At 38.3% G+C, this 12,055-nt stretch overlaps 3 protein-coding genes across 3 annotated transcripts; 1 reads left to right on the top strand and 2 right to left on the bottom strand.

Annotated features, from left to right (window-relative positions):
• Positions 1 to 945: 945 nt before the first annotated feature.
• LOC139928242 (hemoglobin subunit alpha-like) lies at positions 946 to 2,606 on the bottom strand. Its single transcript, XM_071920703.2, has 3 exons — positions 2,464 to 2,606; positions 1,844 to 2,051; positions 946 to 1,143 (listed from the first exon to the last, which is right to left on the bottom strand). Exons 1-3 carry the CDS (start codon positions 2,556 to 2,558, stop codon positions 1,015 to 1,017), a joined length of 432 nt encoding a protein of 143 aa, XP_071776804.1. The 5' UTR covers positions 2,559 to 2,606; the 3' UTR covers positions 946 to 1,014.
• A 2,940-nt stretch (positions 2,607 to 5,546) lies between these two features.
• LOC139928240 (hemoglobin cathodic subunit beta-like) lies at positions 5,547 to 6,794 on the top strand. The gene is made up of 3 exons (XM_071920700.2): positions 5,547 to 5,706; positions 6,095 to 6,317; positions 6,601 to 6,794. The coding sequence occupies exons 1-3, from the start codon at positions 5,615 to 5,617 to the stop codon at positions 6,727 to 6,729; spliced, it is 444 nt and encodes a 147-aa protein (XP_071776801.2). The 5' UTR covers positions 5,547 to 5,614; the 3' UTR covers positions 6,730 to 6,794.
• A 1,834-nt stretch (positions 6,795 to 8,628) lies between these two features.
• On the bottom strand, positions 8,629 to 9,822 carry hbba2 (hemoglobin, beta adult 2). The gene is made up of 3 exons (XM_071920702.2): positions 9,668 to 9,822; positions 9,106 to 9,328; positions 8,629 to 8,822 (listed from the first exon to the last, which is right to left on the bottom strand). The coding sequence occupies exons 1-3, from the start codon at positions 9,757 to 9,759 to the stop codon at positions 8,694 to 8,696; spliced, it is 444 nt and encodes a 147-aa protein (XP_071776803.1). The 5' UTR covers positions 9,760 to 9,822; the 3' UTR covers positions 8,629 to 8,693.
• Between the last annotated feature and the right edge of the window lie 2,233 nt (positions 9,823 to 12,055).

Below are 12,055 nucleotides of genomic sequence, written 5' to 3'. Positions count from 1 at the left end.
GTAGTATATTTTTAATGCAGTAATAATGAGCTATTGAATGGTCTTAAACAGCTTTTTATTATACTAATAGTGGCTCTTGGAGTATACTGGTAATAAATTACTAATGAACTGATATCCTATTGAAAGTGTCCATGGAACACATTGATATGAAACTTAAGATATACTCAGAGAGTACCTCAAATACGACAGAAAAGGGTATTTTAAATGTAATTTAAAGTAATACATTTCAATTACAATAAAGGTACTTGAAGTTGTTCCATTTTAACACAACTAAGTACATTAAAATATATTGCAATTAGCTTAAAATTGAACTTAAGCATTTCTAAAAGAACACTTAACATACTTAAAGTTGTTCCAAAATAACACACTTAGTATGCACTTAGTATAGCACAATTAAAATGTATTAAGTACATCGAAGAAAAGCACAACTTAACTATATTTCTTTTTCACCTGGGCACAAATGCTCACAGTGTATTGAACATCCAATATCTCATCTTGTAAATAGGACAATTACGTCAAGGGTAACTCAAATTCTGCAGGACATCCTAGGCTTTCAATTCATCTTGGATACTGTTTAACTTTTGGTTGTGGAGATATGGAAGCCAAAGTAAAAAGTGTGACATACAACCCCGGTCTCCTGTAGGTCGATAGCCATGTTAAAAAAATACAATATGACTAAATGATTGCTGACAGTGAATGTATTACAATGCTTTCTAATTGAGAATGAATGGCCTGTGTAATTAGAAAGAAAATGCCTATACCTTAGGTAAAACAAAACAAACGTGCCATTGGGTTAATATTTGAAAAAGCTGTTAACAAGATGACTAAATGTAGTAGCCTATTCTTAAAGTCCATGTTATACAGGCTACATGTTAGCCGTTTAAGCATCGTGTTGGCTGTGCCAGGTGTTATATGTGGTGCTATGGAAAAAGAAAAGGATTGCAATTATCGCCAGTTGATTTTATTGTGACATCAACAGGGAGCAAACATCACATGTTAAAGCTCATTCTGATTTTATCTGTATTTGTCAGCCAAAGCAGCGGACAAAGCTGTGAGAAATTTATCCACAGCCACGTGCACTTCAGGAGTGAAATCTGCAGGGAAATTGATAGCCAGCGTCACCAGGATGTTGTGGGACAGGATCTGAAAATACATGAAGAAATGATTTTGTTAAAACCTAACTATATATATTTATGTAGGATAGCCCATAACATATCCTGGGATGAACACACACATTTCATAATATCAGTAAATGTTATTAATGTATCCTGGGATAAGCTCATATTTCAATACTCTTGGATAGGTATATAAGCTACGATACATTTAAATATATTCCATGTGAAATAGCCTATTTTCTGCGTGTACAATGAGTGCAGAAATGTTCGTCACGTAGTCTATAATGTTTAGTCTTAAAATAGAATTTTCCTTAATTAAAAATTATACCAATGGGGTGAGACAATTTAATTTGTTTCTAATGAATTTTCACTTGATTCGGTGTTTTTTCTAGAAAGAATGTCAATATCCTAAAGCAAGACAGAATAAGGAAGATCATTCCACTAGTTTTAAGAAAATCACAAAAAATAAAACAAAAATTGATTGAAATATGAATTGAAAACAAGTTGATCTACATTGGAAACTAATGAACTTCTCTCAGTGTTCGCAGATTTCTTTACTTGTTTAAGATATTAGATATCAAGACTCAGTAGTAGGCTCGATAAAATGACTTGTTGAGATAGACGTTTTTGCAGACGTTTTTTTAAATGTAGGCAAATATAGCCTATTTCTAAAGTTATAACATAGATGAGGTAGGCTACAGTAGCCTAAATGTATAGTCGGGAGCTACCTTGAAATTGCCCGGGTCAACACGCAGCTTGAAGGCGTGCAGGTCGCTGAGAGCGCTCAACCCACCGAGCAGGTCGTCCATTTTGGGGACGGCATCAGTAATGGCCTTCATCACAGTCTTCCCATGTTTCTGAACCGGTGCGGAACCCGGGCTGTGGTCCGGCCAGCTGGCGAAGTAGGTCTTTGTCTGGGGATACACAACCAGCATCCTGCAGTAAGAGCAGAGGTGGAGAGGTAAATAACAATGTGGTGACCATCATGAGACAAACAGTCAGTATAGACAAAAATCTATTATATACTCAGAAAAATATTGCTTTGTGCTCTTTTGCCAAAGACCATCTTCATATAGCCTATCAGTTTGATACTCTCTATTATCTATACTATTGACCTCATAAAGATTTATTTCAGGTTAAAAGGGTATGAAAACTCTAAAAAATAAAATCTGTGCTGAGTTTAGGTGGGTTAACCCTGCCTGCACCAAAGGTCGTCGTTTGAATGAATAACGAAATAATTGATATTTGACAAGATGACATTAATTTCTGCTACCATTCCATGTTTTTTTCCCACTCAGACAGTAGCCTACTACTGAGCTAGTTGGATTGCTAAACGAAGAAATCTTACCTCCCCAGAGCCTCAGCGCCGATGGCATCCGCCTTCCCAGCAACCTTACCCCAGAAGGCGTTTACCACAGACTTGTCCTGGGCAGTCAGACTCATTGTCGCTCCTCGTGAGAATTAACACCCGAGAAGATGACAGCTTAATATGGGGCGCAGGAGAGAGGCAGCCACGCCCAGAGCTACTCATTAACAAAGACGGACAAGACGTTGGACAGAATCCAAGAATATCCCGCCAATGAACTCAGACCCATAAGACAGGAGGCCTATTACATAGTAATTATCCCTAGTGACATGACTAAAATGAATAAAGTGACATACTAACATTATCCACAACCCATTCCTCTAATGAATCATTTCAAATTGTACAACGTTTAGTAAACTCTCTGAGGAAAGGGAAAATCCAGAGAGAAAAATCTTAAAAACGTTCCCCAAAATAAGAGATCCAAGGGAAAAGGTTTTTATTTAGGACACAGCGATCATAACAACCTTATGCTTAAATTTGGACTTTGAAGCTATTGCATATTTCTTGTAGATGTTACAATTTTGAGTGAATTGTGAAATGAGTCAGTGACCCCCAGGAATAGAAATTATACAGTGTTTCTAGAAGAGTATAGCCTCTTTATGCCTAACGACTCTGCAATCCCTTATATCTGCATCAGGTGATGTGGGCTGAGGTTGTCTCTCCAGGTTGCTATTACAATGCGATATGGTCTGTTTGAGACCTTCAGGTGAAGCATGCAGTGATCGTCAGCCTCTTCCTTCAAGCCTGTAAACTTCAAGGTAGCCTAATTGTTGCCCCACACTTATTTCTAATACCTGGTTTAAAAACGACTTGATCAGGCAGTCCGGGGTCATTTGAGGACAGGGAGAGAAAACATCTATCTGCAAATCTTGTTGAAAGTACATGCTGCACTTTCATGAAAATAATTGGCTCTCAGGTTAGAAATGTAACGGGTGGAGGCAGCCTGAATGTCTCGATAATGAATGATTAGCATAATCTGAACAAATTTAACTGATTGTGCCAAATAATTTTGGAATTGAGGATCAAAGGAAGAAAAAAATGGCAAAATGAGAGTTTTTCTGAAAACAGCAGTTTTATACATAGTGTAGCCTACTTATTGGCATATATTTTCAGTACTAGGTCTATTTAGAGTTAATAAATTATAAAATTCATATTACCTACCTAATAATGCTACTACTACTATCACTAATAATAATAATAATAATAATAATAATGATAATAATAATAATGATAATCATAATAATCATAATAATAATAATAATAATATGGCAGCTATGGCAGCATTAATAGACTGATAATGCTTATTGATGTGTATATCTAGGATAGGTGTAATACTGAAAATTAGAGGCTCTCAACCTGATTCTATATTAAACGCACTTAAACTGTTAAATATAGGCATAGGCCTATAGTTGACGCGTGACTCAACAAAAGGCTCTTTCTTTGTTTTACCGTTTACTGAGGATATGCAAATCAAACAATGGGATAAGGAAAAAGGCACGGTAAAGGACACGTTCATTTGCGGCTAGCTCAACAACTCTGCTGAAGGAAAATGTAAATGCACAATCCACCAGATGCACTGCTGAGAGTAATTAGCCAATGAGAGTCGAGCATTAATCTAAGACAATATATACGTAAACGTTAAGTATTAGCAATATGTATCAAAACAATCAATAAACAATCAATAAATCTGTAGGAGATACAAAATATAAATTATAGCTGCTGCGCAGCAGTGTCGGGGCCGGGCATTTTGAGGAGGAAGATGAAGAAGAAGAAGAAGAAGAGGAGAAAGAGGAAGAAGAGGAGGAGGAGGAGGAAAAAGAAGAGGAGGATGAATGAGAAATACATGAGGGTCCATCAGGAGAACTGCCCGGACCATAATTATCATTAAAACATCTTTGAAATCATGTATTTCTAATCCACACAGCACAATGCCTAAGTAGGAATAAGCATGTTTATTCTGCTTCACCCGGGGCTCGAACTCACAACCTTTGCCACCAATGGCAAGTTGAGATGAAGTCGAGCTACCTAAGAAGTGAAAAAATTAAAAGTGGCTTCACACTATGACTTAGCCAACCACCAGGGTGCTTGATAACAGTTGTCTATGCATTTAAAGGCAGATTTCAAACTAGTGTCAAATATTCAGTGTTCAAGACAAAATTCGGAGAATTTGCATACTTCATCTAGACAACATAGAGATGTCTGTAAGTTATGCTCCATAAGCCAAAAACTGATTAAAGACGCTCTATTTCCATTGACTGCAATAGTTTACATGAGGGCAGAATTCAAAATACTGTCAAAAATTCAGTTTTTGAGATAAAATTCTGAAATTTTACACACGTCATCTACCATGACAGCAAAATTTTGTAATTTATTTTCATGAACATTGGAGATTTATTTAGCGAGAATTTGCAGTAGCTGTTTACAGTACCGTTTACAGTAAAACATTTTGATGCACTGTGGGCTTAATTTTTGATAATTCAAAAATCTGTCTGGATCGTTTGTGGAGGACAGTCTGAAGATGCATTGTAACAAGTTTGGTGTCAATTGAGCAAAAAATGTGGGAGGAGATAGGTTTAATTAGTTTTACAGTTTTTGAGAAAAACAGAGTGATGGACTTCATAATTTGCACTAGGTTGAAGTTTACAAAAGTTTCTTCACACTTGGGCCTACATTGAGGTTGAAGTTGCAAAGCTGTAGCACATACGGCTGATTTTTAATGAATTTTCAAAATGTAGAACTTTAGACGGTTGCTGTAGCGCCACCATCAGGACTATTGGCCCCCAATTCCAGTTGAGGAAGTTTGGCATGGGACTGGACCTATGTGCAAAGTTTGGTTTATTTTCATGCATGGGAAGTTAGATTTCCTCGGAAGAAGAAGAAGAAGAAGAAAAAGAAGAAGAAGAAGAAGAAGAAGAAGAAGATGAATAATAATAATAATAACATTGGCAAATACAAGAGGGACCAGCAGCTGCCCGGCCCCTAATTAAGTATATTTTAACAACTGCGCATCACAGAGCCAATCACTGACGCAGCTTAACGTGGGGCGGAGAACTCTGACCACTATAAGCCGTTTGTTGTGTCTGTCTCACACAAGATTGTAATAAAAATTAAGACCAAGATACACAACGAGATCATGGTTGAGTGGACAGATAAGGAGCGCAGCACGGTCAGGGCTGTTTGGGGCAAAATTAATGTCGATGAGATTGGACCACAAGCTTTGGCAAGGTAGGGCTGTGATGATGAACAAACTGACGTCCATGTCTTTCAGTTAAACCTAGGATCTGTGTCATTTGCTGTTACAGGGCTAATCTGGGATGTCTGGATTCAGTTTACCCACTTTTATTTGCGGAAGATAGTTCACCCACTTTTTTGTGACATAAATCTCTATGGTAAATTTATGGTCGGTATATAGGCTACATCATAAGTATAGTTTAAAACTGATGTCAGATAGTAAAATATAAATCATCACGCTTTTCTGAAAGTATAATTGATTTTTGTTCAAAATTTGCCTTGTGATGGTCACCGACTGGACATAGTTTACCCACCTTTTTAGTTGCCGCTATGCATCAGGCCTACTGATCACACTGCAAACTTATTTTCTCCACATTAACAGAGTCCTGATCGTCTACCCCTGGACCCAGCGGTATTTCGGCTCTTTCGGAGATGTCTCCAACGCGGCTGCTATCTTGGGTAACTCCAAAGTGGCCGAGCACGGCAAGGTGGTGCTGAAAGCTCTGGAGAAAGCAGTGAAGAACATTGACAACATCAAGGGCGTTTACGCCGATCTGAGCCAGTTTCACTGTGAAAAACTCTACGTGGATCCTGACAACTTCAGGGTGAGCAATATACTCCTGTTGGCATCGAATCCCAGACTCCGTTGTAATAGGAAAATAGGCCCTTGGGGATTAATGAAGTCTATCTATCTATCTATCTATCTATCTATCTATCTATCTATCCAGCTATCTATCTATTTATCTATCTATCTATCTAAAAGAACGCGAATATTTGAAAATAAATTCATTTTTAACCATGTATCGTATAAGATCAGTATCAGCCGTGCAGGATAGTTGATTCCATTCCACAGATAGTTTCATAATGTTTTTCTGCCTTTGTCCGCAGCTGTTGGCCGACTGCCTCACCATTGCTGTTGCCTGCAAAATCGGCAGCGCCCTTTCCCCGCAGGTCCAGGCCACCTGGCAGAAGTTTCTGTCTGCGGTGGTCGAGGCTATGAGCAGTCGGTACTTCTGAGGCGCCGCCGCGGTGCTGAATCTCAGCCTGAGAGACGAAAATCAAATAAAATCATCGCATTTAAACCCTGTGTGTTTGAATGGTTTTCTGTTTCAGTGTGATAGAGAGTGATAATCATATGAGACACCACCTTATAACAGGCCTAATTTTACATGCCGATTATAATTCACAAATTCATATGATGTCTTTGGAATATTCTGCTCTTCTAAACTAGACTCTTTCAGTGATTATTATACATTACAAGCAGACAAATCAAACCTGATGCACAAATGACATGTGGGATTATTGGGATTACCAAACGCACACTCTTGATTACGTTTACATTTGTAGGCTATAAAATTACAATACTGTTAACATAATTATGTGAATAGCCCACTATGCATTATATCAAACTGTGTGAACTGTTTTTGTCCATAATCGCACAATCAAAATGCATTTTCGCGGGTGTGGTAATTGAGTGGACATTCTCCGGGGAGACCACATAAACTGCAGCAGGGTGCTGGATCAGCTCTCCCCTCTCGTTTCTGTCAAGCTTCACTGCGGACTCTCCTTCATTTTAAATTAATAGGCTACTAGGCTACTTCTGTGTCTGTTCCCGTGTAGCCTACAAACATAGCCTACCAGATAATGTTGGGCCTATAGTTGAATTTGCTAGAAAATATGTTTTATGGAAACGCTCCTTAGAGGTATTCTACAGTAACTACTAAATACTATTGAGTAATAGGTAATTCCTGGGATGATTTCCGCAGTTGACATTTATCTCATTATAGGTCAGAAGTCTAATCATGACCGTGGGAGGAGATGAAGGATGAACAACTATCATGAGGACATTTTTCCACAAAAATATAACTGTAACTTTAACCTCTATGGGGTAGAGTGAATTTAACTAACATTTTTTTCACACAGATCCTATATGTTAGTTTTGCCTTGATAGAGATAAATTGTCATCTATTGTCCTTTACGGAGATATTCGGTTGTATACAATTTTGCGCTGTTTATTACTGTCACAGTTCTCAGTTCTAAAAATTGATTTTTAATAACATGAAATCCCACAAAACGTGCTGAGACTGTGACAAACTCTTGGTTTCATTTCTTTGTTTTGGTCTCATCTGTCTGTAGTTTAACAACTGTGCAAACTTTCATAAACAGAGGATACTATCATCAAATATGGGTTATTTCAAAAACAGAAGATGATGCAGAGCAGTGGTGTGAGATAACACAGGGATAATAAAACATTATCCCTGTGGGCCTCCCTCCTCATCACATCCTCAGTCCTGCGCATAACGCACACAGAACAAATCCAATTTACGCACCACATAGGTTAGAGTTTTAATATTTCAAAAGCAGCAGCCAAAGATTAAAATAATCAGCACGCACTCATTATCAACCAGTAGCTACATTCAGTAATAACTGTGTATACCGTCTGTCAGTTAGCCTACACTGTCAATCTTTTCACAGGCCGTAAATTCTTCTCTGCTGTCGTGCATAAAATGACATGACCAAAGCAAACATATCACTGAATGATGACATAAACACGCCCACACGTGCAAAAATACTGTTTCCTCTTCATCTAACACCCTTGTAGCTATTTCAAAATCAATTATATCCAGAAATTTATAAACAAGCCACATGACTGGCATTCCAGAAGCTGCGTGTAAAAGACCTACGAGTAGAAAAGAATGTCCAAATTATCCAGTATAAATACGTTCCTACCTTTCCAACTCCCTTACACTAAAAATATCATGTTCCAATGCACTTTATTTTTATTTTTTTATTGAGCAACTGATTTCAATATGTTTGAGGCCATTTTGCACTTCGGTTACTAGCTCTTAAATTAAAAAGAGCCACTGGAACAGAAACCGATCACACCGAAACAGAAAACCATTCAAACACACAGGGTTTAAATGCGATGATTTTATTTGATTTTCGTCTCTCAGGCTGAGATTCAGCACCGCGGCGGCGCCTCAGAAGTACCGACTGCTCATAGCCTCGACCACCGCAGACAGAAACTTCTGCCAGGTGGCCTGGACCTGCGGGGAAAGGGCGCTGCCGATTTTGCAGGCAACAGCAATGGTGAGGCAGTCGGCCAACAGCTGCGGACAAAGGCAGAAAAACATTATGAAACTATCTCTGGAATGGAGTCAACTATCCTGCACGACTGATACTGATCTTATACGATACATGGTTAAAAATGAATTTATTTTCAAATATTCGCGTTCTTTTAGATAGATAGATAGATAGATAGATAGATAGATAGATAGATAGATAGATGGATAGATAGATAGATAGATAGATAGACTTCATTAATCCCCAAGGGCCTATTTTCCTATTACAACGGAGTCTGGGATTCGATGCCAACAGGAGTATATTGCTCACCCTGAAGTTGTCAGGATCCACGTAGAGTTTTTCACAGTGAAACTGGCTCAGATCGGCGTAAACGCCCTTGATGTTGTCAATGTTCTTCACTGCTTTCTCCAGAGCCTTCAGCACCACCTTGCCGTGCTCGGCCACTTTGGAGTTACCCAAGATAGCAGCCGCGTTGGAGACATCTCCGAAAGAGCCGAAATACCGCTGGGTCCAGGGGTAGACGATCAGGACTCTGTTAATGTGGAGAAAATAAGTTTGCAGTGTGATCAGTAGGCCTGATGCATAGCGGCAACTAAAAAGGTGGGTAAACTATGTCCAGTCGGTGACCATCACAAGGCAAACAACCATCATTTTGAACAAAATTCAAGTAGGCCTATCAGAAAAGCATGAATTAATGTTTTTTCCCTTTAAAAGACACGATCTTCATATAGCGTATGCTAACTTACATCAGTTTGAAACTATGATGTAGCCTATAGGCCTACCTCAGATATTTATGTCAGCCTAAAATAGTGGGTAAACTAGGTCTAACTGAATGACATGGACGTCAGTTTGTTCAACATCACAGCCCTACCTTGCCAAAGCTTGTGGTCCAATCTCATCGACATTAATTTTGCCCCAAACAGCCCTGACCGTGCTGCGCTCCTTATCTGTCCACTCAACCATGATGTCGGTGTGTATCTTGGTCTTTCTATATCCTATTTCAATTAAAAACTTGTGTGGGACAGACGCTACAAGCGGCTTATATTGGTCAGAGTTCTCCGCCCACGTTAAGCTGCGTAAGTGATTGGCTCTTCTGTCAATGATCCGCAATGTAAGAGCCATTTCTTCTTAAAATATATTTGATTTATATTTTGTACCTCTTATATAGATTTATTGATTGTGTTGATAAATATTGCTAATACTTAATATTTACTTGTGTAACACGTACTTTATATTGCCAATTAGATTAATGCTCGTCTCTCATTGGCTAATTACTGTCAGCAGAACAGCATTAGGAGAAGCTTTGGAACTGGAGCGCAAATGAACGTGTCCTTTACCGTCCCGGACTGCCTGATCAAGTCGTTTTTAAACCAGATATTAGAAATAAGTGTGGGGCAACAATTAGGCTACCTTGAAGTTTACAGGCTTGAAGGAAGAGGCTGACGATCACTGCATGCTTCACCTGAAGGTCTCAAACAGACCATATCGCATTGTAATAGCAACCTGGAGAGACAACCTCAGCCCACATCACCTGATGCAGATATAAGGGATTGCAGAGTCGTTAGGCATAAAGAGGCTATACTCTTTTAGAAACACTGTATAATTTCTATTCCTGGGGGTCACTGACTCATTTCACAATTCACTCAAAATTGTAACAACATCTACAAGAAATATGCAATAGCTTCAAAGTCCAAATTTAAGCATAAGGTTGTTATGATCGCTGTGTCCTAAATAAAAACCTTTTCCCTTGGATCTCTTATTTTGGGGAACGTTTTTAAGATTTTTTTCTCTGGATTTTCCCTTTCCTCAGAGAGTTTACTAAACGTTGTACAACTGTTGAAATGATTCATTAGAGGAATGGGTTGTGGATAATGTTAGTATTACACTTTATTCATTTTAGTCATGTCACTGGGGGTTGTAAGTTCGAGCCCCGTGTGAAGCAGAATAAACATGCTTATTCCTACTTAGGCATTATGCTGTGTGGATTAGAAATACATGATTTCAAAGATGTTTTAATGATAATTATGGTCCGGGCAGTTCTCCTCATGTATTTCTCATTCATCCTCCTCTTCTTTTTCCTCCTCCTCCTCCTCTTCTTCCTCTTTCTCCTCTTCTTCTTCTTCTTCTTCCTCAAAATGCCCGGCCCCGACACTGCTGCGCAGCAGCTATAATTTATATTTTGTATCTCCTACAGATTTATTGATTGTTTATTGATTGTTTTCATACATATTGCTAATACTTAACGTTTACGTATATATTGCCTTAGATTAATGCTCGACTCTCATTGGCTAATTACTCTCAGCAGGGCATCTGGTGGATTGTGCATTTACATTTTCCTTCAGCAGAGTTGTTGAGCTAGCCGCAAATGAACGTGTCCTTTACCGTGCCTTTTTCCTTATCCCATTGTTTGATTTGCATATCCTCAGTAAACGGTAAAACAAAGAAAGAGCCTTTTGTTGAGTCACGCGTCAACTATAGGCCTATGCCTATATTTAACAGTTTAAGTGCGTTTAATATAGAATCAGGTTGAGAGCCTCTAATTTTCAGTATTACACCTATCCTAGATATACACATCAATAAGCATTATCAGTCTATTAATGCTGCCATAGCTGCCATATTATTATTATGATTATGATTATTATGATTATGATTATGATTATTATTATTATCATTATTATTATTATTATTATTATTAGTGATAGTAGTAGTAGCATTATTAGGTAGGTAATATGAATTTTATAATTTATTAACTCTAAATAGACCTAGTACTGAAAATATATGCCAATAAGTAGGCTACACTATGTATAAAACTGCTGTTTTCAGAAAAACTCTCATTTTGCCATTTTTTTCTTCCTTTGATCCTCAATTCCAAAATTATTTGGCACAATCAGTTAAATTTGTTCAGATTATGCTAATCATTCATTATCGAGACATTCAGGCTGCCTCCACCCGTTACATTTCTAACCTGAGAGCCAATTATTTTCATGAAAGTGCAGCATGTACTTTCAACAAGATTTGCAGATAGATGTTTTCTCTCCCTGTCCTCAAATGACCCCGGACTGCCTGATCAAGTCGTTTTTAAACCAGGTATTAGAAATAAGTGTGGGGCAACAATTAGGCTACCTTGAAGTTTACAGGCTTGAAGGAAGAGGCTGACGATCACTGCATGCTTCACCTGAAGGTCTCAAACAGACCATATCGCATTGTAATAGCAACCTGGAGAGACAACCTCAGCCCACATCACCTGATGCAGATATAA

This window comes from Centroberyx gerrardi, chromosome 7, assembly GCF_048128805.1.
Source record: "Centroberyx gerrardi isolate f3 chromosome 7, fCenGer3.hap1.cur.20231027, whole genome shotgun sequence".
Taxonomy (NCBI): Eukaryota; Metazoa; Chordata; class Actinopteri; order Beryciformes; family Berycidae; genus Centroberyx; species Centroberyx gerrardi.
The sequence above is the reverse complement of the archived record's forward strand: the minus strand, read 5'-3'. Positions and strand labels throughout refer to the sequence as shown.

What these genes read in the sequence shown, in the direction of transcription:
- LOC139928242 (XM_071920703.2), bottom strand. Translation starts at nt 2,558, where the DNA reads ATGAGTCTGACTGCCCAGGACAAGTCTGTGGTAAACGCCTTCTGGGGT. An exon ending in GGCGCTGAGGCTCTGGGGAG is followed by an intron (nt 2,052 to 2,463) that starts GTAAGATTTCTT and finishes CTCTTACTGCAG; the next exon opens with GATGCTGGTTGTGTATCCCC. An exon ending in TTGACCCGGGCAATTTCAAG is followed by an intron (nt 1,144 to 1,843) that starts GTAGCTCCCGAC and finishes ATGTATTTTCAG; the next exon opens with ATCCTGTCCCACAACATCCT.
- hbba2 (XM_071920702.2), bottom strand. Translation starts at nt 9,759, where the DNA reads ATGGTTGAGTGGACAGATAAGGAGCGCAGCACGGTCAGGGCTGTTTGG. An exon ending in GGACCACAAGCTTTGGCAAG is followed by an intron (nt 9,329 to 9,667) that starts GTAGGGCTGTGA and finishes CCACATTAACAG; the next exon opens with AGTCCTGATCGTCTACCCCT. An exon ending in TGGATCCTGACAACTTCAGG is followed by an intron (nt 8,823 to 9,105) that starts GTGAGCAATATA and finishes CTTTGTCCGCAG; the next exon opens with CTGTTGGCCGACTGCCTCAC.
- LOC139928240 (XM_071920700.2), top strand. Translation starts at nt 5,615, where the DNA reads ATGGTTGAGTGGACAGATAAGGAGCGCAGCACGGTCAGGGCTGTTTGG. An exon ending in GGACCACAAGCTTTGGCAAG is followed by an intron (nt 5,707 to 6,094) that starts GTAGGGCTGTGA and finishes CCACATTAACAG; the next exon opens with AGTCCTGATCGTCTACCCCT. An exon ending in TGGATCCTGACAACTTCAGG is followed by an intron (nt 6,318 to 6,600) that starts GTGAGCAATATA and finishes CTTTGTCCGCAG; the next exon opens with CTGTTGGCCGACTGCCTCAC.